Below are 26,939 nucleotides of genomic sequence, written 5' to 3' on the forward strand. Positions count from 1 at the left end.
TCCTTACCCTCACACCGACCCACCCACACACATGGACCATCCTCCAACCCCCAGAACAGGCCTGTGAGCCTCTAGTCTCCAGCTATCGGGCTGCGACTTCTGGACTTCTGAACAATATTCTGCCTAAAATCTTGGGAATGAACTCCCGGACAAGCTGATGATGGGTCCCTGAACTCCAAGCCTCTGGCTCATCTCAATGGCCCTTGTGCTTTCTGCTTGCACAGACATCAGATCGTGGGACCCACTGACCCGAGACAGCCCAATGTCTATGGATGTCCTTCGTCACACATCCACATCGTTGACCTTAGAGCTTGGGTGGGGGCCTGGACACTGGATGTCCTTCGACCTGTATCCACATAAGTGGAGATCTGGATTCCAGATGTCCTTAGCCAGCTGTCCATGTCGCTGGCCTTTGGAGTGGAGATTGCTGCTCAGCACCATCGTGACTGGAAGATAATGCCTTCATTATATATGGTTGAGGCGAAGATCTTTTGTGTTTAGAATGTTGAAGGAATTTGATAGGATAGACAAGATAATAGGCCATTGGTCAGACTCTTAGCTGACCTGTCTCATGTCCTCCCTCTTTCCTTGTATCTTATTCCCTCCTGAGCACCTTTTTTTTGCCACTTACGTCCATGTTTTCCAGTTACATGGAGAATGTGCCAATTCCAAACAGCCTGTGCCAGAGTCAGGATTGAGTTTGGGCCCCTGCCAACAGAATTAACTACTTAGGTCCTGATGAAGGGTCTTGGCCCAAAACATTGATCATTCATTTCCATAGATGCTGCCTGACCTGCTGAGTTCCTGTAGCATTTTGCTTTGAATTTCCAGCATCTGCAGATTTTTAGATAATATTACACTTTAATTTTGATCTACCTAGACATGTTTAATTCTTCCAACATTTTACCCCTTTAATGCTGTTTTCCGATGCTTTCCATCCCTTGTTCCTTCACCTTAATAGGTCTCAGTTGGTCCATGGCTTCATAACTTCATAACCCTACTAAATCTTGGTACCTGTTTTTTTTTCCTCATAAACTTCATAACCCTACTAAATCTTGGCACCTGTAGCGTAATTTCTCTGTGCCCATTTTGATGTTTTTCTATGATAGTACAGAACAACTAATTTTATATTTGAATCAGAAAGTTAAAAGTTCAACAATGATCAAATCTACCTATACAAAAATAAGTTTTCTGGTTTGTTTTATTTTAAGAAAATAATGCACATGAAAAGTTTTGTCATCCAAAGCCTTTTGAGTTGGGAAAAATAATATACATCTTTAGGCCTAACTGCTTATTTAGTTATTTTAAGCATCATTGCTTAGTAACTGGTATCTGTTTTATGATTGATGTATAGAAGTTTGAAGTGATTTTGCAGTTTTCTCATTTGGACTGTGGCAAACATGTAAAACAGAACCATCAGCTAATCAAATAAGTTTCAGAATTGCTGTAAAACTGCACCAGTTCTAGATATGAAGTGATCTTCTTCCTCTTTAAAATATCTTCAGTTTCCTCTACCCCTCCCTTATAAGTTGAAGTGATTTGTCACTGTTACTAAGCAACAGCAAGTAGCATTTGTGTAGAATTTGTATACTATTTTGCCTGTACAAAAGAAGCTTACCTGCATTATATATTTTTTTAAATATGATGGACTAAAAGGAAAATGTTGACATTGGGCAATTAAAGGATTGTCAGGGAGGACAAGCAAATGAGTCCCAGAATTGATTTGCAGAAGGTGAATTCAGCTCTCACTGATGGGAAGAGAGTGAGAATGTCAGGTTGTAGGGCTGGACGAAGTTCAGATACAAGAAGGGGAATGTCTGTGAAGACCTCAAAGGTTTGGAGACTGGCACAATACTGTCTTCCCATAGCTGAATACTAAAGTAGTATTTCAAGCCTTGCTAAGAAATATTAGTGAAAAGGTTAGACTGATGGTATTTCTTCCAGAGGCATCCATTTGAGTTGAAGATGGGCTTCTTTCACCAATTTAAAGAGTGGATGACTCCTGTACATATTTTTCTTAAATGTGGAGCGCTGTTGCAATGGAACCACCATATGGAGTTGTCAAGGGAATATCTGAAGCAATGGTTGGATATCCAAGATGATAGAAAACCATATCTAGCTACATGGGTTTAACATGTATTTATACCCACTCACTCTCACTTTTCCTCACCCTTCTTTCCTCGCACATCAAGGTTACGAAACACTGAAGGTGTGAAAGATCTTTGGCTATTTCATGGAGCATACCACTTGGTTTAGAGTTTGTTAACAAGAATTGCAGCAGTGAATGAGAATTTATGACAAAGTCTGTACTTAAAAAGGTAATTTATTTTGTTTGGAAATGCATCTTGAAACATTGAGGTTATATAATGTACTAAATAAATTCAAATCTATCATTTAAGATTTCGCACGCTGAATTTAAAGGTAAAATACAACTAGAACAGGGCCCCTTTTGGTATCTCAGCTACACAAAGTTCTTCCACTACTTGATCTTTAACATCAATGAGGTGTATCAAGATTGCAGAAACAGATGGCTTACAAATTGGCAGTTGTGGATTGATGGGATCAGGAGATCACAAAATATTCACAGAAGTATTAACTGCAGTGAACATCAATTCCATAAATGCCCTGAGGTAATACCCGCTCTAACATAGAAATAAATCATCTTTAAGTTTGAGGTAAAGGTGATAAAATAACTCTTGTTTTCCCAGAGTGAGGGACTGTTGAGGTAATTGCACTAAACAACGGTCTTTACACATGAGGTAAATGTTATAATTAGAAGGCAAGAGAGTGTGTCAGTGAAACCCCTTTTCATTTTGAAAGCAGTTCAACTGGCTGCTTGGAATTTACCTGAAAATGTATTGCCCATAATATGACCGTTGGTTGTAATTCCCTGATATAAACAACAAATTTTACCACATATGCCAGTGCTATTAAACCTGATTCTGAGTCTGAACTCTTAATAATCACAGCCAAGTGAATGCTCATTTGGCAATAATTTGAGATTTCTGCTCTATAATTCCAAATTTCAGATAAGGTCTTGTGACTATATGCTCAAAATGCAAAACAAGTGTATCATTTGGAGTAATGTCAGTTGGGTGATGTCTGCATGTATGCTGGATCCACTAGCTGATGCAGGGAATTTACATATGACTTACTCCACCTAAAATTAATGTATTAATCAAAACAATCAGGTTTAGTATACTTTTCTTTTTCAATCTCTTTATTGAATTTCATATATATATAAAAAATAACATAATAATGAATAGATTATGAATACAATAGACTTGAAATTACATTGGTAATAAGATAATAATATCCTATTAAACATCAACAGAAAAGAGTACATTAATCAATCAAGTCTATTTAACTATATATGAAAAAAAACAAAAAAAATCGTCAAAAGAAAAAAAAATGAAAATATGTAAAAGAAAATATATATTGAGAAAAAAAAAGAACTAAACTAAAACTAACATGGGCAATAATAACAGTTTATAAGTATATGATAGTGTCAAAGAACTCCAGAACTCCATAGCTGAACAAGAATAAACAGAGAGAAGGTCTGGAAAAGGCCAAATTAATTCATATGAAAATGTCGAATAAACGGTCTCCAAGTTTCTTCAAATTTAATTGATGAGTCAAAAATAGTGCTTCTAATTTTTTCCAAACTCAGATATGAAATAGTTTGGGAAAACCACTGAGACGTGGTAGGAGGATTTACTTCTTTCCAGTTTTGTAATATAGACCTTCTGGCCATTAATGTTACAAAAGCAATCATTCGTCTGATTGAAGGGGAGAACTGGTTACCATCCTCAATTGGTATACCAAAAATTGCAGTAATAAAATGAGGTTGTAAATCAATATTCCAAATTGAGGAAATGGTAACAAATATGTCCTTCCAATAGTTATGTAAAGTGGGACATGACCAAAACATGTGGGTCAATGAAGCCACTTCTAAATGATACCTGTCACATTGAGGGTTAATATGAGAGTAGAATCGAGCAAGCTTATCTTTAGACATATAAGCTCTATGTACAATTTTAAATTGTATTAAAGCATGTTTAGCACATATAGAAGAGGAATTAACCATTTGTAAAATTTTTTCCCATTTATCTGTTGATATATTATATCGAAGTTCTTTTTCCCATTCTTGTTTAATTCTATCTGATATTTCTGGTTGTATCTTCATAATCATATTATAAATAAAAGCTACTAATCCCTTCTGACAAGGATTTAAGGTAAAAATCAAATCTGGGAAATCCATTGAAGTTGAATTGGGAAAAGATGGTAGAACTTTATGTAAGAAATTTCTGATTTGTAGATATCTGAAAAAATTAGATTTAGGTAATTTAAATTTGTTGGAAAGTTGGTCAAAAGACATCAAAGTATCTTCGAAAAAAAGATCACAAGAACATTTTATACCTTTCCTTTTCCATATGCTAAAAGCTTGATCTGTCAAGGAAGGTTTGAAAAAAAAATTAAATAAGATAGGGCTATCAAGAACAAAGTTTTTCAGAGTAAAAAACTTACGAAATTGAAACCAAATTCGTAATGTATGTTTGATAACAGGATTAGATATCTGTTTATTGAATTTAACTAAATCAGCAGGAAGAAAAGAACAGAGAATAGAGAATATCCCTTTACCTCACTGCATTCCAAATTTACCCATTGCGGGCACAATGGTGAATCCAAATCTAATTTCCAATACATTAGGTTACGAATATTATTCGCCCAATAGTAAAATCTAAAGTTAGGTAAAGCTAAACCACCATCTTTTTTAGATTTTTGTAATTGCCTTTTACTTAACCTGGGGTTTTTATTTTGCCACACAAATGAGGAAATTTTTGAGTCAATGTTGTCAAAAAAAGATTTAGGAATAAAAATTGGTAAGGCTTGAAATAAATATAAAAATTTCGGTAAAATCATCATTTTAATAGCATTAATCCGACCAATTAATGATATGAATAAGGGAGACCATCTTGTAGTAAGTTGTTGAATCTGATGAAGCATAGGTAAAAAATTCAGTCTAAATAAACCTTTATATTTCTTGGTAATTTTTATACCTAAATAGATAAAGTTATCAGTAACAACTTTAAATGGTATCCTGCCATTCAATAAAGTTTGCGCGTTTAAAGGAAATAATTCACTCTTATCCAAGTTTAATTTATAACCAGAAAAGCTACCAAATTGAGCCAACAAGGATAAAATAGTGGGAATAGACCTGTCAGGATCAGAAATATATAACAGCAAGTCATCAGCATAAAGTGATTATTTTGTATACCTTCTCATTACGGGTAATACCAAAAATATTAGGAGATTCACGAATAGTAATGGCTAAAGGTTCTAATGCGATATTAAATAATAAAGGACTTAAGGGACAACCTTGTCTCGTACCACGAGATAATTGGAAAAAAGAGGATCTATAATTATTTGTAAGAACAGAAGCAACAGGTTTATAATATATTAATTTAATCCATGATATGAAATTAGGACTAAAATTAAAATTTCTCAATGTATTAAATAAGTATGTCCATTCAACTCTATCAAAAGCTTTTTCAGCATCTAATGAGATAACACATTCTGGAATTGTGGGTGATGAAGTATAGATTATATTAATCAATTTTCTAACATTAAAAAAGGAATACCTATTCCTAATGAAACCAGTTTGATCTTCTGAAATAATTTGTGATAGTACCTTTTCTAATCTAATGGCTAAAATTTTTGGAAGAATCTTAGAATCTACATTTAATAATGATATAGGGCGATAAGATGCACATAAAGTAGGATCTTTATCTTTTTTTAAGAATTAGAGAGATAATAGCTTCATAAAAAGATTGAGGTAATCTCTTCTTAGCAAACGCATCATTAAAGATTTCACATAACCAAGGGGAAAGCAAAGAAGAAAAAGTTTTAAAAAATTCTACAATATAACCATCAGGGCCAGGAGCTTTCCCTGAATTCATTGATGAGATAGCCTCTCCTATTTCGGCCATAGAAATAGGAGCATCGAACAAGCTACGATCTTCATCTATCAGTTTAGGAATATTCAAATTGTTAAAAAAATTATCCATCATGGACAGGTCACCATCAAATTCTGATTGATATAAAGATTTATAAAAATCTTAAAGTGTTATTGATTTCTTTATGATCAGTAGTTAAATTGCCGTCTTGTTTACGAATTTTAATAATTTGTCGCTTAGTCGAAATAGTTTTTAATTGATTAGCTAACAGTTTACCAGTTCGATCACTATGAATATAGAATTGAGCCCTGGTCCTAATCAATTGAATTTCAATTGAAGAAGATAATAATAAACTATGTTCCATTTGAAGCTCAATTCTCTTCTTATAAAGTTCTTTGGTAGGAGTCACAGAGTAAATCTTATCAATTTCCTTAATTTTATCCACTAATAAAGCGATATCTAAATATCTTTGTTTTCTTTTACCAACGGAATATGAGATAATTTGTCCACGGATAAAAGCCTTAAAAGAGTCCCAAAGTATTCCTCTGTCAATCTCTTCAGTGTAGTTTGTTGAGAAAAACAAGTCAATTTGCTGTTTTATGTAGGTGATAAATTCTGGGTCTTGAAGCAAAGTAGTGTTAAGTCTCCAAGATCTAATATTATTGGAAAAGTCCGAAATCTTAATAGATAACTTCAAAGGTGCATGATCCGAAATAGTGATAGAATCATATTTACAATCAATAACATCCGTTAATAACCGATGATCAATAAGAAAATAGTAAATTCTAGAATAGCTATGATATACATGTGAAAAAAATGAAAATTCTTTATCTTTAGGGTTCAAAAACCGCCATATTTCAGTAATTTCCGAATCAACCATAAAAGAATTAATAAGTGAGGCTGATCTATTCGGAAGAGTTCGGATAGGTTTAGATCTATCCATCGAAGGATTCAAACAACAATTAAAATCTCCACCCATTATCAACATATATTCATTTAGATTAGGAAGGGAAGTAAATAAACGTTTAAAAAATTCAGGGCAGTCAAAGTTTGGAGCATAAATATTAACTAGAACCACTTTTCGATTAAAAAGTGAACCAGTTATCAACAAAAATCTGCCCTGTGGGTCAGAAATAGTTTCATGATGTGTAAACGAAATTGAGGGGTCTATAAAAATAGAGACACCCCTAATTTTGGCGGTACAATTCGAGTGAAATTGTTGACCCTTCCATAACCTTAAAAAAGCGCTGATTATCCTCACCCCTAATATGGGTCTCCTGTGCAAAAATAATATTAGGGTTCAATCTATGGAATACTTTAAATATTTTTTTACGTTTAATCGGTTGATTTAAACCATTGGTATTCCAAGAGATAAAGTTAATAGATTTATCCATCATGCCAATATTAGTTATGTATATCATAAAAGGTTAAAAAGACACATAACCCATAATTCAGGAAGAAGGAAAATTGATTCAGGAGCAACCGGAGAACATGACACCTCAACAATATTAATAATTTAAAGTCGGCCCATAGACTAAAAGCAAAAAAATAAAAAGCAAAAGTGTGAAAAAAGATCCCTCCCCCTCCCCCCACCCTTTGAAAGAAAGCCAAGCGGCAGGCGCATAATCTAATACTAACATTACCCCCATTTCAAGATGGCAGCTCCATAAAAAGATTAAAAAAAAACTATGTAACACCCAGATTTAAATATAGGGTTGCAAAAAAAATATATATCAATCAGAATGAAAAAACTAATATAATAAAACAAACAATCATTAATAAAAAAAAGTATAAACATTAAAATTTGAAAGTGTAATATACCTTTAAAAAAATTCCATATTCAAATACAAGAAAGATGACGTTTCAAAAGCAAAGGCTTAAGGGAAGAAGAAACGACATTTTGAAAAAGCCATATTACAAAATACAAATGTAAGTTCAGCAATCTATTAAAAAAATTAATAAGAAAAAGTTATCAAAATAGGATTAAAAAAAAGATTTAATAGACACTACAATATATAAAAGAAAAAGGACCAAAAAATCCAAAACATTCGTCCCATTTCTAAGTACAGGCAAACAAATAAGTGCTTACAGAAAGCAAAGTCTTATGGGAAGAAGAAACGACATCTTGAAAAAAAGTAAATCATTATTACAAAATATAAACGTGTATATCCGAAACAGAAAAATGAATAAAAAAAAAGATATTATAAAAATTGAAAAGAGCATCTATAGACAATGATGATAGTAAAAAAAAAAGAACCAGACCCGTAGATCAGGATAAGAAGTTATAACCCAGCTTCATAGGTTAAAACTTAAAATGAAATGGCATCCTCTCTCCGAAAAATCTTCAACATAACACGTAGTTCAAGTTGCACTAGAAGATCGATACTCTTCAATAAATTTCTTCGCTTCTTCCGGAGTGTTAAAAAGTTGCTGACTGTTGTCATTCAGCGTAATTCTAAGCTTCGCTGGATACATTAAAGCTTGTTTAAGTCCATTCGAATGAATCTCTGCCATCACTGGTTTAAAAGCGATTCTCGCTTTCATTACTTCGAATGAATAATCTTCAACAATTCGAAATGTGTTGGTATTGTAAGAAATCATACCTTTTTTACGAGCTAATCGAATTAAAAGCTCTTTCTCCCGAGGATAATGAAGGCGAACAATCACCACTCGTGGTTTACCAGACACAGCCGAAAATCTCGCTACTCTGTGAGCAAGATCGATAACAGGTTTAGCTTGCAAACCTTCACCACTGAAAATTTCCCACAGTAATTTAGAGAAAAATTCAGTTAAATCACCGGACTCAACTTTTTCGGGGAACCCGATGATTCGCAAATTCTACCTGCGAGATCGGTTTTCGAGATCAGTAATTTTAAACTTATACTGATCTACTGTTTTAACAGTCGATTGTATCTTCTTGTCCAGTGCTTCAATTGTACGTACTTTTTCACAAATTAATTTTTCAAGAGTCGTAAACTTATCTTCATGCCGCTGAATATCCGATGCCTGCGATTGAAGCTTAGTATCAAGCGATCTAACAACTCCTTCAAGTTCAGACATTTTCGTGGTAAGCTTGTTTTCCAAACTTGCCAGTTTACTTTCCAAACTTGTTGCTTTACTTTCCATTTTACTTTCCAGCTTGCTTTCCAAACTTGCAAGTTTAGCATCCAGTTTAACGTCCAGAAGATTAGAAATTGAGTCGATGGATAAAGGCTCCTTAGGCGATTTCTTGCTTGTAGCCATTTTAAGTTTGACAAAATTAGATCAAATATAGTTTTAGGAAAAAAAAAAGTTAATCGAAAATATCAACTCATATGATTAAATTCGAAAAGATTTGATTAAAGGGTGATTATAGTTGAAAAAGTGAAGAGCGCCTAAAAGGCAGATGTTTACGTCGCCATCTTGAAACTCCACCCCCCCAGGTTTAGTATCACTGGCATTTGACATGAAATTTGCTGTTTTGCGGCCACAATACATGATAAAAACTATAATTTGCGATAGGTATATATATTTATAAAATATAAATTATGCAAAAAGAGAGGAAAAAATAGTGAGGTAGTGTTCTTAGGTTGCCCATTCAGAAATCTAATGGTTGAGGGGAAGATGTTCCTGAAACATTGAGTGTCTGTTTGCAGGCTCCTAGTGCCTCCTTGATGGTAGCAACATCCTGGATGATGGCCATCCATAATGATGGGTGCTGTCTTTTTGAGACATTACCTTTTGAAGGTGTCATGGATGCTGCTGAGGCTAGTGTCTGGTTGAGCTGGCTGAGTTTACAATCTTCTGCAGCTTTTTCTGATCCTGTGTAGTGGCACATCCAGACCAGATGGTGTACCAGACACTTGCAGACTTGCTGTGACTTCCCCAGTGAACTTCATACTCATATACTCAAATCTGTTGGATTGGAACAGTTTAAAATCTACAAATCCAGTTAGTGGGTCTATTGTTCAAATGTTGCATTTACAGTAAGGCCTATTTACATTACCATGTGTAGGGAGAATCTCCTGCATTATTTAAAAGTGAGCAGATGAAACTTCAATGTCTTCATCTATATTTATTCCTCACTGAACACCACAAACAGGATGTTTTAATTTTTTTCTTCTCCATTGGTGTTTGAGGGACTTGGGTGTGAGCAAAATATCTTGTGTATTTATTTTACAATAAGACCACAACAATAAGAAATATTTAACATAACTGTATTGGAACATTCTTACAACATGGAAGGGAGATATTTAATTGAAGTCTTTCTCTTTGATATTGAGGATTCGTGTAATGAAGGAGCAGTAATTGATGGATGTAGTGAGGAAACAATTTCAGAGGGTTAATGATGATTCTGTGATTATACTTGTATTTATTTTGATTTGTAACTTTTTGTTGAACCATGGAGTTTGAAATAGTCCATTACTGTCTGTTCCTAATAATGAGGAGTAATTTAATTGTCAGATTCAGATTAATTTATTTAGCATGTATGCATTGATATATTGAAAATGTATCATGTGTGATAACAACCAACATATCCGAAGAATGTGCTGGGAGTGTCCCACAAGTTTTGCCACATTCTGTTGTCAACATAGCAGGTGCACAATGCTTGCCACAACAACACAAAACACAACAGGCCCCTTTCCTCTCTCTTATCCACTTACAGACCCACACATACAGACAGTCATCCAACCCCAGGAAAGGCCCTTGGGCCTCCAGAAGACTTGCTGACAATGGACTTCCCCAGTGAACTGCAGACTCATAGACCCAGGGGTTTTGGCCATTGAACTTCGACTTCTAGACTTCCTATCAATCTTCGGGCTTTGATCTTTGGTGTCGATGTTCAGAGTAGCCAAATATGGGACCTCGAACTCAAGACTTGTCAGTAATAGAACCCCAAACTCCAGAACTCAAATTCTGGACTTGCATACCTTGTGGAAATCTGTAGCTGTGGTGCCTCCAGATTGCATGGATATCCAATCCCAGGGCCCACTAACCTGGTGGGCCACCAGCCTTGTTCTTGCTGTCCTGCTCCACAGCATTTACCAGCCTAACTTCACAGATATCCTTTGTGCATATTCGCATTACTGGTCTTTGAATATGGAGCAGAGGCCTCGACTGTGTCCTTCATCCCATGTCAACTTCGTTAGTGTTCAAGTGGAGATCTTGACTCCAGATGTCCTGTGTCACCTGCCCACATTGCTGCTGGCTTTTGAAGGTGGAGTGGAGGCCTAGAATCCGGCCTGACCCCTGGAAACTTAAAAAAAAACACCTAAATCTAAACCACAGCCTTGATGGAGACTGCAGCTCGCCACTACCTTGACCAGAAATCTATGGGTTTGTAGCTTTATTTGAACCATGGAATTTGTAATCGTCCATTACTGTGTATTTCTATTGACGATCAATGACTTAATTGTTTCCCTTCCATGAATAAACGGATTTTGCTATATATACACTTTAGAATCACTATCACTTCCATTATTGTTCATACAATTGTCATTGGATTACATTGTAGTTATAGATATTTTTTATTCCGTTTTAATCTTTGCTAAGTCACTTGATTGCTTAATGCCTTAGAAAATTTACTACCATTTTGTTGGAAATGTAGAAAGTGCCATCATATGAAACACACGTACTTACAGGAAATTTACTAATGCCTGACAGAGAGCTGTACAAGCACTATGTCTAGAGATAGGTGACGCAAACTAAGTTAGAAAATGTTGAGCTTTCATTCATTTTACAGATTAAAATATATAAATAAGACATGGGCTTTGTGAAGTTTAACCTTACATTTTTTTTCAAGTGCATTTTAGAGCTTGAGTTCAAGCTGGTGCATGTAGTTGCTGGCTTCGCACTTCTGATAAGTGGTTATCACTTTGACACCAGGCACACAGTGGTCTAGATCATCTGGAAGCTAGTGACTGAGCATTTACTGTTTCACACCAGACAGGAAGGTTTAAAATGCTGTTTTAAAAAGGAGCTTGTGGAGTTTTGCATTGTTGGAAGCAGATAGTTGCTTTATTTGGCTGATTTGGATGTTTCATCCTCAGTCTTCTCCATTTATTTGTTCCCAATGTCCTTTTGGTGCTCATTTCTTTTATTGTTCCCTGGAGCACATTCTCACACAATTTCAGACAGCTTTGTGTGAATTAATAGGCCTCTTATTTACTGTTCCTCTTTCACATTACTAAATAATTCAGTGAAAAGACTTGGAGTGAATAGTACATTACCTATTTTGCTATAACATTAAAGAGATGAAATCAGTGAGGGTTTGTTGGACTATTCAGAAGTTGTCAGTCTTGTTATAGATTCAAAGTATTGTTTCTTGAAAAATGAGACATGGAAGAAAATTGTGAAATTGTCTACCATGGGCTTTCTAGTCATATTAGAAGAGGTAATTCAGAAATGGCAGCCATTTGCAAAATGCTTACTTTCAATGACCCTAAACTTATTTCAAGTTTGAGTGATTAGCAAATAACTTCTCTTTCAGACATTGGCATAGTAAAAACCAAGTTAAGCTCCTACAAAGTAAGATCAAGTGACATATGTGACAAGGCTTCACTCCCAGATGAGCTCAATGCCTTTTGTGTTCACTTTGACTGACAAAACATGGAGACAACTTCACAAACTCCCACAGCACCTGACAACCTTGTGATTTCAATTTCTGAGGCTGATGTGAGATCTGAGTGAACCCACAGAAAGCACCTGGCCCAGATGGAGTACCTAGCCAAGCACTGAAGTCCTGTGTGAATCAACAGACTGGAGTGTATTATGACATATTTAACATCTCGCTTCAGTAGTCTGAGGTGCTCATATGCTTCATTCATACTGTGCTCATGAAGATCATGGTAACCTGCCTCAATAACTATTGTCCAGCAGCACTTACATCCACTATGATGAAGTGCTTTGAGAGATTGATCATAAAACAGATCTACTTCTGCCTGAGGAGTAACTTGGATCTGCTCAATTTTCCTACTGCCATAACAAATCAACAGCAGATGCTTTTTCATTGGCTCTTCACTCAGATATGGAACATCTTTCAGTGAAGATGCATACATCAGAATGTTCTTCATTAAGGTCAGCTCTGCATGGAACACAATTATCCCCTTGAAACTAATCAATAAACTCCAAGACTTATGCCTCACTAACTCCTTGTGCAACTAGATCCTTGATTTCCTCACTTGCGAATCCCTGTCAGACCCACAGTCACCATCAGCTCAAGTGCACCACAGGCTGTGAGCTTGGCTCACTGCTCTTCTCACTTTATACTTATGACTATGAGGCTAAGTTAAACTCCAGTGCAGTATTTAAGTTTGCTGATGACACCACTGCTTTTGGCCAAATCAAAGATGGTGATGAATTGGCATATATATAGGAGGGAGATTGAAAATCCCATTGAATGGTGTCACATCAACAACCTTTCACTCAAACCAGAGAGCTGATTCTTGACTATAGGAGGAAGAAGCCAGAGGTCCATGAGCCAGTCTTCAGCAGGAGATCAGAGGTGGAGAGGGTTAGCAACTTTAAATACCTTGGCATTATCATTTCAGAGGATTTGTCCTGGGAGTAACATGTAAGTGCCATTACAAAGAAGGCCTCATATTTTCTTAGAAGTTTGTGCAGATTTGCTTGTCATCTAAAACTTTAACAGACTTCTATAGATGCACAGAGGAGAGTATCCTGAGTTGTTGCATCATGGCCTGGTATAGCAATCTCAATGTTCATGAATGGAAAAGCCTACAAACAGTAGTGGATAAAGCTTAGTACATCACAGAAAAAGCCCTCCCCACCTTTGAACACATCTACGAGGAGCGCTGCCATAAGAAAGCAATATGTGCTGCCATTGCGAAGGAGCATAGGGTCCCATACCACCAGGTTCAAGGACAGCTTTTCCATTCATGGCTGTTGGTGTTTCCATACCAGACCTTGAAGCAACCAGTCAGGATACTCTTTACGTTGCATATTTAGAAGTTTTTCCAGAATTTCAGATGACATTCCGAATCTGCACAAACTGCTTTTCACTGAATTTATTGTATTTCATTGTCCTACTGCGAATGCTTGTAAAAAAAAAGAATCTCAGTGGAGTATATGGTGACATATACATACCTTGACAATAAATTTACTTTGAACTTTGATCTTTAAATATTTCTTTCATATTAGAAATAGCTGGTAATTCACTGGAGTGAGTACCAAATACAGGTTGTAAACCCTTTATCGGAAATGTTTGGTGCCAGAAGTGTTTTGGATTTCAGATTTTTTCGGATTTTGGGAAGATTGAGGATGAGACCCAGGTCTGAATAGAAAATCCATTTACATTACCTATACAGTTTAAACATATGCCCTGAAGGTGGTTTTATTATAATATTTTTAATAATCTTGTATATGAAACAATAAGAGGTGCATTGAACCATTAGAAAGGTAAGCTATCAATACCGAGACTGCCTTGGTGGACGGTCAGTGTCTTCAGCAACTCTGAAATTGTGTTACTGGTGAGCAGTCTTTGTTATACATTTGAAATTCTGCAGATGCTGGAAATCTAAAGCAACACACTCGCAACACTGGAGGAACTCGGCAGGTCAGGTCGATGGAAAAAAGTAAAGTTGACGTTTTATGTCAGATCCTCCTTCAGGACTGAGAAAGAAGGGGAAAGATACCTGAAAAAAGAGGTGGGCGGAGGGGATGGAGGATAGCTAGAAGTGAACCCAAGTGCGAAAGAAAAGGAGGATGGTACCCAGCGGAAGGTGAGATGAGGTAAGGGGCTGGAGTGGGGAATAGGAGAAGAGGGGAGGGAAAGGGAATTTTTTTTAACTGGATGGAGAAATCGATATGCATGCGATCAGGTTGGAGGCTACCCAAGTGGAATATGAAGTGTTGCTCCTCCAACCTGAGAGTGGCTGTATTGTAGGACAAGAGGAGGACATGAACTGAGAGGTTGGAACACAAATGGGGATTGGAATTAAGATGGCTGACCACTGGGAAATTCCAATTTTTCTGTATGGAATGGAGATACTTGCCAAAGTGGTCTTCTGATTTACGTTGGGTCTCTCCAGTGTAGAGGATGCTGCATTGGGAGCACTGGACAACATCAACAGATGCAGGTGAAATGTTGCCTCACCTGGAAGGACTGTTTGGGGCTCTGAATGGAGGAACGTGAGAGGGTGAATGGGCAGTGTAGTATTTCTGTTGCTTGTAGGGATTTGTGCCGGGAGGGAGAGTAGTGGGGACGAACAAATGAGCAAGGTAACCAGGGAGGGAATGACCTTTGTAGAAAGCATGGAGTAGGGGAGGGAAAGGTGAAAATGAGTTTGGTGGAAGTTGTGGAGAATGATGTGTTGGATGTAGAAACTCATGGGGTGGTAGTTGAGGACGAGAGGAACTGCATCCCTGTTAAGATGGCAAGAGGATGGAATGAGTGTGGATGTCTGGGAAATGGAGGAGGTGGGGGCAGCATCAGTGGTGGAGGAAGGAAGACCCCATTGTTGAAGAAGGAAGACATCTTTAATGTCCTAGAAAGGAAAGCCATGTCATGGGAACAGATGCGGTAGAGACGAAGGAACTGAGAAAAGGGAATAGCATTTTTATAGGAGCCGGGTGGGAAGAGGTAGAGTCAAGATAGTGGGAATCGATAGGTTTTTTAAAAGATATCGGTAGATGGTTTGTCTCCAGAGATGGAGACCAAGAGATCTAGAGTGGGGAGAGATGTGTCTGAAATGGGCCAAGTGAACTTGAGGGCAGGGTGGAAGTTGGAAGACAAAGTTCATGAAATTGACGAGCTCAGCATGTATGCATGAAGGAGCACCAATGTAATTGGCATTGTAGCGCAGAGAGAGTTGGGGAGCATTAACAAGGAAGGATTATTATTAAGCTTGAACAGTGATATACTGTATATTCCAACAAGAGGTGGAATGCATCTGCTCATTAATGGATATTAAATATAACTTAGTTCATTCATATTTCTATCATGATCAAAGATTGCTTTCTGCTTTATACTTAGTGTTTACCAGTTTTAGCAAGGAACAAGCTAAGGTTCAGTTAATCTTTTCAAACTAATTTAAATAGGAATTGATCTGAAGATGTGATTCCCTGTAGTGGCTTTGCCCATGCATTGGAATATCACGACTGCAGTTTCTTAACTTTGTTTTTGATATGTGTTGCCCATTGACAAATATATGCGAAAGGAGTTGAAACACAAAAGAAGATTTTCTAACCTTTTATTGCTAGTGACCTAGGTCTCAATTCACCATTGTTTAATAAGTGTCTGTTATGTTTAAAATTTTTGGTTGTGAAGCCTAGCAGAACCATTGGCAAACTATTAGAACATAGAAAACCTGCAGTGCAATACAGGCCCTTCGGCCCACAAAGCTGTGCCAAACATGTCCTTACCTTAGAAATTACCTAGGGTTACCCATAGCCCTCTATTTTTCTGAGCTTCATGTACCTCTCCAGGAGTGTCTTAAAAGGCCCTATCGTATCTGCCTCCACCACCATCGCTGGCAGCCCATTCCACGTGCTCACCACTCTGTGTTTAAAAAAAACTTACCCCTGACATCTCCTCTACCTATTTCCAAGCACCTTAAAACTGTGCCCTCTCGTGCTAGCCATTCCAGCCCTGGGGAAAAAACCTCCATCATCTTATACACCTCCATCAGGTCACCTCTAATCCTCCGTCGCTCCAAGGAAAAAACGCTGAGTTCACTCAACCTATTCTCATAAGGCATGCTCCCCAATCCAGGCAACATCCTTGTAAATCTCCTCTGCACCCTCACATCCTTCCTGTAGTGAGGTGACCTGAACTGAGCACAGTACTCCCCCAAGTGGTGTCTGACCAGGGACCTGCTTAGTTGTAGCATTACCTCTCATAAGTGCTTAAGTTATCTTGTACTTTCAGAGCACTTTCCAGTGTGATTGAGTGCGGAAAAGATGGCATACTATCTTGTCTTCTGCAATTGCTAATAAATCACATTGATGTTTGCAAAGAATGAAGTTTTGCTCTGACATTCCCAAAGGGTAGAGATTTTATGTATTTTATTTAGAGGTGCAGTGCAGAACAGGACTTACTAGCCCATCGAGCTTCACACCCAGCTCCCCAACCATTTAATCCTAGCTTAATCATAGGACAATTTACAATGACTAATTAACCTACTAACAGGTATGACTGTGGGATGAAACCCAGGTGGTTATAGGAAGAATGTGCAAACTTTGTTACAGAAGACATTGGAGTGAACTCTTGACAACTTGAGCTGTAATAGTGTTGTGCTAATCGCTAGGCTATCAGAGCACCCTAAAAATGGAAATATGAGGGGTATGTATCAGGTAAATGCAAGCAGTTTTGTTCTACTGAGGTCGTGTGAAACTGGAAGTAGAGAATATACGTTAAGGGTGAACTATTTAAGGGGAATCTGAGGGACAACAACTTTATTCAGTGAGGAATACAAGTGTGGAATGAGTTGCAAGTGAAAGTGGTGGATGTAGGTTTGATTGCAATTTTTAAGAGATGTTTGGGTAAGTACAGTACACAGCTGGGAGGGGTATGGAAGGCTATAGTCCAGCTGCAGGTTAATACGAGACAGAAGAATGGCAGTTTGGCAAGGACTGGATGCAAGGGCCTATATCTCTATATATCTATAGATGCAGTGCTCTATGACTATGACTCTTTCAGCAAAAAAAATCAAGATATTAACTTAATCTAATAAGGATCAGGATAACATCAGTTCTGGACCTTGGATGAATGGAAAGTTAGGATTGAGCTACTGGATAAGTATAAGAATCACATTGATTTAATTGAAAACCAATACATATCAGGGTCAGATTTATTATCACTGACTTGTGTGGTGAAATTTGTTGTTGTGCATTAGGAGTACTGTACTAAGTTATAAAATCACTATAAATTAAAATAAATAGTGCACCAAAAAAAGGAAGTAGTGTTCGTAGGTTTGATACACTGTTCAGAAATCTGATAGTGTAGGGTGAAGAAGCTGTTCCTGCATCATTGTGTGTGCACCTTCCAATTCCTCTAACTCCTGCCCAATGGTAGTAATGTGGAAATGAAAAAGAATTTACAGTTAATTAATCTAGTTATAAAATAATAGTTTGCACATATATCCACTGCGGACAAAATAAAAGATTGGAATAATAGTATACCTTTAAATCTTTTCATACTTTCATGAAATTTAGTCCCTTTTTCTCTCATTTTAAATTGGATCCATAGTTCCAAAAAAGAAACTCCTCCATGTATGAAATAAGCCAAGTGCTATATTGTTCTAAATTAGAATTATTTCATTCACAAAGTGAGTTTCTAATATCATGTCATGTCAGTAACAAAAAGTTTTTTCAAATTGCTTATGACTCTGCCACTCTTGGCTTAATGAAGACCAGGTAATGTTTTGGTACTGATTCATTTATATACTTTTTCATTTAAAATAACATCTACTCTTGCATAAAGAATCAACTCTGAAATAGAACTGTTTATTCAGTGCGAGTGGAACTATTTGCAGTTTACTGCTCAAGATAAGCAGAGTTAGCATATTTTCTTTAAGTCAATTGAAACTTGGAGAGAGATAAAGATAGAGAATTGTTTAATCAGATGCTGTTAGCATTAAAGCTAAGGCAAGGTGTGAAAGGAAAGAGTTAATGGGGTTGATTTTGACTTTTGGGCGATCAACAGGCGGAGCACAGCCAGGAGCTCACCCGTTCCCACAGAGAAGAGGCAGCCACGAATTTCAGGCACCGGCCTCTAACATCAGGCCAGCAAGTTGTGGGCATCAAGCAGGCGTCCTGATGCAGTTCGCAGGAATAAGGCTGGCCAATATCGGACCACCTCAACTGCCGTCAAGGTATGTATGGGTGAGGTTGGATTCTTAGAGCAGCTGTAGCACAATTTATTTTGTGAGATCTTCCAGAGGAGACCATTTTACTTTATCAATCTCTTAAATTATGTTCACCAAGTTCAAGTTGATGATTGCCAAGCTGAGTTAAATGTATTTGGAGCCAAGGTATATTATTAGAATCAGGTTTATTGTTACTGAAATTTGTTGTTTTGTGGCTAGAGTACAGTGCAAGATACAAGAAGTTATTATAAGTTACAGTAATGAAATGGTGTAAAAAAAAGATTTCAAAGGTACATTTAATGTCAGAGAAATGTATACAATATAGTTCCTGAAATGCTTTTCTTTGCAACTATCCACAAAAACAGAGGAGTGCTCCAAAGAACAAATGACAGTTAAATGTTAGAACCCCAAAGTCCCCCCCAACTACCCCCTCCGACGCATAAGCAGCAGCAAAGCAACGATTCTCCCTCCCCCACCAGCAAAAATAAGCAGCGGCACCCACCATTGAGCACTCAAACATGCAGCAAAGCAACAGCAAAGACAAAGACTACTACTTGTTTACCCGGTATTCAATATACCACAGGCTCTCCCTCTCTCTCTCTTCCCCCCCGCCCCCCAATAAGGGAGAAAGAGGTGTCTCAGTTTCACATAACAAACTACTCGCTGATTTACAATGTTTTAAGTCCATTGTGTCACTTTTTCCAAGCTCTGTGCCCAGATATCTCGTGTCTCTGAGCACACAGCCAGAGATCTACCATCTCCCACGACACACCGATTTCCTGCTGGCACATGTCCATCCATCTCCAGAGCCACGAGATCCTGGAACTCTGAAGGCGAGCTAATCTCTTAGGCCGCATCCTTGGCATATTGAATAATGGCCAGTCTTGAAACCCTGAGAGTGGGTTCCATTCCTGCAAAGAACTGAAGTCAGCATGTAACTCCAACTCAGCGTCTTCAAAACAACCCTGAAAGGGGAAAATAGAGATATTAAAGATGGAAATAGGGTTGTTTCCAAAGATGCAAGCAAAGGAGTCGCCGTTAGGTGCCATTGTCTCCTCCTGAGCTCATAGTAATAGCAACGTAATACTTATGGTGTCACGGACCGTCGATAAATCTGATGGCAGACGGGAACAAGCAGTTCACTGCATTTAGTCCCTGATGAGAATAATGAGAAGAAGGCAAGTCCCTATTGGTAAGGCTCCTTAATGATGGATACTGTCTTCTTGAGCTGCCAACTTCCTGAGGTACTGTCTTTTGTAGATATCCTTGATGGTGGAGGGGGAGGATGTGGGAGGGGGCTTGTGACAGTGCTGGCTGACCCTCTGCATCTGTTTTTTATTCTGTGTTTTGGAGCCTCTATACTAGACAGTCAGAACCAGTCAGAATGCCTTCCACAGTTTATATGTAGAGATTTGCCAGTTCTTTGGTGATATACCAAATATCCTCAAACTCCTAGAGCCTTTGTGATTGCATCAGTGTTTTGGGCCAGGATAGATCCTCTGAGATGTTGACATCCAAGAACTTGAAGCTGCTCACCCTTTCCACTACTGACTCAATGAGGATTGGTGTGTTTTCTCCCATCGTCCCCTTCATGAAGTCCACAATAAGTTATTGTTTTTCTTCTTAGTTACTCAGAATCATGCTTTGATTCTCCACAGTTAACCTTCTGTTTATCAATGTATACCAGATACATGCGTAGAACATAGTAGTGCCCTTCTTTTGGAATTTTGACTACCTTGCTCTGAATCCTAACTTTGAGCTGGGAAATTCGTGGCATTCCAAGGCCCATTGCATGTCAGCAGGAAATTTCTTTTGCTGTTCATTGTGTGAAATGAAATAGTTGTCTTTATTTCCTGACTCTGATTCTGTGAAATGTTGATTCCAAAAGATGTTCATGAGAGGTGTGTCTAAAGCTACTGTGTATTCAGCTGACCTAGAAGAGATGAGCAAGATAATTATATCAGAAATTTCCACTTCTCAGTTTTCCTTTATTTTAAGAAGTGTCCAGTGTCCTGCTTTTATCTGGTATCCTTTATTATCAAGGTCACTAAATTTGCCTATGGTGTTAATTGAGAATAAATGGAAGATAAATTAAGGACTGTAAAGTAGTGGGTAGTCTCGGATTTTCCATCAAATCCCCATGTCCTTATTTGCAAATGAAAGTTAGATCATTGATAAAATCATAAGGAGACGTATATTTGACAAACTTGGTAGTCAGGTTTTAAGTCAGTTTTGTTTTTCCTGTGTAACTTTGATTTTTGGATATAAGAATTTTTATTTTATTATAATTTTAGATTGCATGAGGTATTAAACTGAATAAAGTTTAATTGAATATAAAAGAGATACATTCATTCATAATTGAACTGCAGATTTAGTTTGTCAAAATAGGGTAGATTGAAGTACATCTGTAATACGACAATATTTATCTTGGAACTTGACTGATCTGAACCTATACGACTGATTATCTTCATTTGATATTGCAGGTTAGCACAATGACTTCCTAGTGCCATAATTCTTGATTTGAATGTTTTTCACAACTTATTTACTGTATTCTGTTACATTTTTTGAACTACGGAATTGTATATCAATGAACAAAATGCAGCCTGCAGAAGACATCAGAACTTAAGACTGGGACCAAATAACTGAGTTGGATTATTTTTTTTTGCATTTGTTATAGTCTGTGCTGGGACAATAGACTGAAGTTTATGTAATCAGTAGGAAATGCAAAAAATTGGTTGAGATTGTCTTGTTTTTAATCTTCACTAGTAAAAGATAAATGATGGATATGCTTTGGTGGAAAAAAAAACATGTGTTTATGTAGGTTAACTGCCAAATGATGTGGCCGTTGTTTTAAGATGGTGTTTTGCATGCAGTTTGGATGTCATATTGATTTGTTTATGTGTTCCTGATCTGGTTTGGTAGATGAATATTGGTCACTATAACGAGAACTCTTTTGGATTTTTTTTTGCTTGACCACTCTGAATGACAGCACCTCAAGCAGCATTTTGCAGTAGTGGGAAAGAAGACTCTAAACCAAGTGAGCAAATTTATAAGGAACTTTAACTGGGCTGCACTACCAGTTTAATTTGTTGAAAAATTTGCATTACACAGGTTTGTTCTGTAGGCACAATATGAATTTTACTTTTAATGCACTGTTTTGTTCCTGCCTTTGTTTAATATGGACAAGCAATGCAAGGTAACCAATGGTGGAAGCAACTAAGGATTTAGAGTGCCAAGATCCAGCAATTCAAAAGGGAGCCCTTTGGTGTTTTCTATTGTCAGTGCAACACATCTAAGCAAGTTCAAAACGTCTCAGGATGGAGACATGTCAGCCAAACAGCGTTTGAAAGCCGCAAAAAAGATAGCTTTGTAATTAAATCAAAATAAATATTATTTGTACTAAAAATATTTACAAAAATAAACCACGCAATGCCTTTATTCTTACATTCATGGTCAATGCATTACACATCTATTACATTCCTTAAAAGCAATAGGACTGTTGCCACTCGTGGCCAGCTGGGGTAGTTCACTACTACAATAATTGAGGGACCTCCTCACCCAACCCAGCCCTTTTTTGTGAAGTAGTAGAAGAACCCTATACTGTGGTGGTCCGACACTGGGCCCTTGCCATGGCGGCACCAAGCCTCAATGTATCCCTCATCATGTACTCCTGCAGCCTGGAATGTGCTAGGAGCATTACTCTATGGACATCTGGATGTGCTGGCAGACCAACAAGTTCCAGGCAGACCGAGTTGATGATCTGCAGCAGCACTTGATGTCCCTGGAAATAGATCATAGTCTGTCACACAGCTGTTTGTGATTAAACATGACCCAAGCTCTTGCATCTTTCTCCACACTCCTTTCGTAAACTTATGGCCCATAAAGAGGTGAGCAACCATCTTGTCCCCACTCTAGTCATCCCAAGGGCAGTGCATGGTGAGAGTGATGGTCCAGGAAGGATCTGACTGGGGGTGTCCCTCTGACTGCCATCCATGCATGGTCTTGGTGCCTGTTGGTGAGGTCTCACAATAAGGCACTCTGCCAGATGATTCAGACAGTCTGCTCAGGGAATCAGCCCACTGTGTCCCTTGAGTTCACTTGCTGTGTCTGTAGGATGTTCTGGGCTGACGACTGCCTGATGGACCTGACGGTGTTGCTTCGGAAGAACATTTCTCTTCTGGAGCAGATTGTGTGACAACGCCCATTTGACTGGGATACTGCACAGCAATGGGACCAAACCCATCCTTTACAACACTGAAGACAAAGAACCTTGGCACGTAATTGTACTTGGTACCTACATACATGGGTTTCACACACAGCCCAATACAACCACTCATGATCTTGAGTGGTCATCATCTTGAGGCTGACATTGGGTACATTTCCCCTCCTGTTATCCAGAGACTTGTGCATCATTACCCGTCTGATCCATTCCATCTTGGATACATCAAGTGTACCTGAAGATGGCTCAGGTGATTTCCAAGCTAAAGCAGTGGAGGACACCTGATGACCCTGTTCTTCCCAGTTATTGAGAGGGAACATCTTCCTCAGAGCTGTCGTTTCCAGGTGTGATATGGACTGCACTACAGATATCTGCGTAGAGCAGTGGATGCAATTCCTGATACCCTCTCCAAAACCCATTTTGGAGAGCACACCCGTCATGTACATATGTGTATCCTGTCAAAGGCATTCTCTTGGTCCAAGCTGACCAGGCAGGCATTCACCTGCATGTAGGCAATGGTATTCCTGAGCAGCATGAGGTTATCAATAATTTTCCTACCAGGTACAGCACAGGTTTGATCCAGGTGGATCACCAGTCCCAGAGCAAATCGTTGCTTCAGAAAATATTCTGTTTTGTAATTTGAGAAGTGAGAATATTATTTTATGTAGTTTAATAATTTTGCTGATGATGTTATTGTTTTCCTATTTTTTGTGTTTGCTGTATCAGTTATTTTCTGGTTCTCTTTTAATAGTATTGAACAGAATGAACATATAAAGGTAACTTAAAATCATCTTTCAGCTGATGACAGTGATGTAGAGTTTGCTTATAGTTTCTGAAGGAAGTGATTCTTTTTATTCTATTTTTAATGAGGTGGCAAAGGTGGACTGCAGCTTTTGTGAAACAAAGTAGGCAGTTAAGTGATGGCCACACATAGTAGGAAGTGGAATACTGTGGTGGTTAGACTGGCATGGAAGACAAATATCCTTCCTTAAATCTGGTTCATGAGCTGGTTAGATTTTTAATGACAATCTCATAGTTTCAAGGTTACTTTGCCATTAGCAGTTTTCTCAGGGGTAAAAAAACTGCAGTTAAATTTTGGAACTCTTGAGGGAGCGTGAATTGATAGTCTCTGGGTTATTAATCTGCGTCTTGGAGTTTTTAGACAGCAGGACCATATATAGTTACTTCCAGCTCTGTCAGATGGCAAAGGTAAGTCTGTAACTGACAATGGCAGATGAATCATTGTGCAATGGTTATCTAAAGCAGGGGTTCCTAACCTTTTTTATGCCATGGACCCATACCATTAACTAAGGTTGAGAACCCCTAATCTAAAGTGTTTGACTGCTTTGCTGAATGGTTGTGCACGTTAATTGTGTCTGTCTTTCCCCTTCTCCCTCCCACCTTCTTCCCCCCAATCTATTTTCTCTTCCTTGCCTTTGTCCTCATCCCTGTGAACACTACCTTATTATTCCATTTTTGCACTATTTATGTGGTAATTTATATTATTTGTATGACTTTGCACTAGACTTCTGCTGCAAAACAACAAATTTCACATCATGTAAGACAACGATGATAAACCTGAGTCTGATTCTGACCAAGAGAACAGTTCAGTGATCAGGACTCTATTTCAGATGTCAGGATCTGGTGTATTGATTGTATTTAAAGAGGAATAAAATATAAAGTCAATAATATGAATACAAAGATTATGTTTAAACTTTGTACATCACTGTGTAAAGGAGAGCCTCAGGTCTCAGTTGCTGTACTGTGATGATTCTGATCACATCATAGATTAGAAAAGATTTATAAAGATTGCCTAAGATTTACTTGTATCTTAAAGAATTGAGAAAATCTTATATGAGTAGAGGTTGAAGGTTTTTTAAAAAATGCTCCTGGGAAAAGAGAAATTTCACAGGTGATTCAATCGTTTTAAGTTGATGAGAACTTTGAGAAGGAGAAGCACTATTTTTGTGATTGGCTGGGTTAATAAAATAGTGATAATCATACTTAATAACCAATGAACCATATTCATTTGAAACTGAAATTGACTTACAGATAGGGGACATAATCAAATAATAAAGCTGAGCATTTTCCCTATTGTTTTTTCAAACTTTATAGAGGTATATTTGATGGTTACAATTTGAAAACATAAATTTAAAAAGTGACTTTAAAAGTAGGATAAGGAGACATAACCAAATCAGTTACACGTGAAATTATTGATTGGGAAGCTTTTGATATAAAGGTTGATTGTATGGAGTAGTACTTTGAGGTAAGAATGGTAATGGGAAATAAAATTTGAAATGGAATAATTGAGTTCCAATTGGGTTAGGGAAGACCTAACCCTTTATGGATTGTGAGTCAAGATTGGTCTTTAGTGTTGAAGACCAAAATAGATGGAAAGCGCTTCCATGGTTTCTTAATTACCAAGTGTTCTGAAATGGAGTACTCCAAATCAATCTTTGAGGATTGATTTGTGATTACTTAATGTTAGCATGTTAAAAGGATATTTGCTATGGTGTCCGGCTGTGAGAATATTCAGCTGCCTGCTAAAGTATTAAATGAAAAGGGAAGACACCTTGTTCTACTTAACTCTTTCATCCAAAGATTTTAATTTCATAGAAAGCTCATTTCAGATTTGAAAACTAAAAGCTAGTAATAATTGTGCATGGTTAGGAGGGTGAGAGGGAGGGAGGGAAATAGTAAATATGATTGTCAAAAACAAATTAGAAATTAAGTAGGGTAAAATCTGAAATGAAAGTAATTAGAGTTGACAACCTGAGAATGGAAAAAGCAATCTAGATTTCAAACTGGCAGCATGCATGTAAGAAAATAGCTTGATGGATCAGATTTTGAAACTGTATATACTGTGAAGATGTTAAAGAATGTTCCAGTGTGCCATTGTTAAAATTTGTGGTTGTCACTTTAAATATAATTTACTTGTTTTTAACCCTTATCGAGTTTAATTATTAACTGCAATGTTTCCTGTGGCTGTCCTAGTAGCTGCTTAGAAGCTTGTGCACTTCCTGCATTTTCACGCTGGAGCTTGGTTCAGACTAAAATTTCAACAAAATAGTCATAGTATTATTGCCATGTAAATGGCATGGATCAACATTTACTGACCAAGTAACAATTCCATGTCAAATGTATATTGGTGTACTTTCACTACACTGAAGCTCCAGCTCTAACCTAATTTTTTTTATTGTGACAGAGGAGGTGCTGGAGCTGAGAAAATGGATAACTCTCCACTCAGAGGGGATCTAATGGCAACAGGACTCCATGAGAGGTGTGTATGTACATGTGGTTGCTTATCACTCAGTAAACATTTGGATGTGGTTTGAAAGTGGTTTTTAATGTCCACATATCCTTACTTGGCTCAGTGTTATTGGTAATTAGATCAGATCTTGGCTAGATGATTTTGTCAGGCTTGTGGTAAACATTTGAAGATCCAACAAAAGATAAAAATCAAGTCAGTAGGTTGCATTTTTCCTTGATTAGAATCCATAAGTAATGTGCAATTAGCTCACCAGTAAAATCATTGGCATCAACAAATAAACTCTTGAAGAGAATTGGTACTTGGATATTGGAAATAATGTATTAAATGCAGTCATGAAATGTGAATATCTTGCTTACAAATGAAAAACTGATGTTATATTTTTATGGTACAATGTGTGTCCTCAGAATATAATTTTCAAATACAGTTAGAAATGGCAACTAGTTTTACATACCAAAATGGAGACGAAGTGCTGAATAAAATAATTTTTATGGTCTTTATAATGGTAAATCGTTAATAAAGGAAAACTGATTACCTTCTATCTCCATTGAATTGGAAGGTTAACTTGGATAGAAATGTGGAGACAACTGCTTTGAGTTTGATAAGATTCATATAATTTCTTTGCAATTAAAGATTGATTTAATTAAACTTTGGAAATAATTCTGACAAATAAGCAACGTGATGTCCAA

At 37.3% G+C, this 26,939-nt stretch overlaps 1 protein-coding gene across 6 annotated transcripts in view; it reads left to right on the forward strand.

Annotated features, from left to right (window-relative positions):
* Nucleotides 1-26,939, forward strand: part of klhl13 (kelch-like family member 13) — a 212,759-nt gene that overhangs the window by 1,863 nt on the left and 183,957 nt on the right. For 2 of the 6 annotated variants that reach the window (XM_059977417.1, XM_059977416.1), the window contains exons 2-3: nt 18,601-18,769; nt 26,188-26,262. In XM_059977417.1, coding sequence (XP_059833400.1) covers nt 18,714-18,769; nt 26,188-26,262 — 131 coding nt within the window. In that variant the 5' untranslated portion in view covers nt 18,601-18,713. Of the gene's footprint in view, nt 1-2,210; nt 2,319-18,600; nt 18,770-26,187; nt 26,263-26,939 lie in introns of those variants that run through there. The other 4 variants (XM_059977420.1, XM_059977421.1, XM_059977418.1 and 1 more) reach the window with 3 other exon arrangements.

Source organism: Hypanus sabinus, chromosome 8 (genome assembly GCF_030144855.1).
Source record: "Hypanus sabinus isolate sHypSab1 chromosome 8, sHypSab1.hap1, whole genome shotgun sequence".
Taxonomy (NCBI): domain Eukaryota; kingdom Metazoa; phylum Chordata; class Chondrichthyes; order Myliobatiformes; family Dasyatidae; genus Hypanus; species Hypanus sabinus.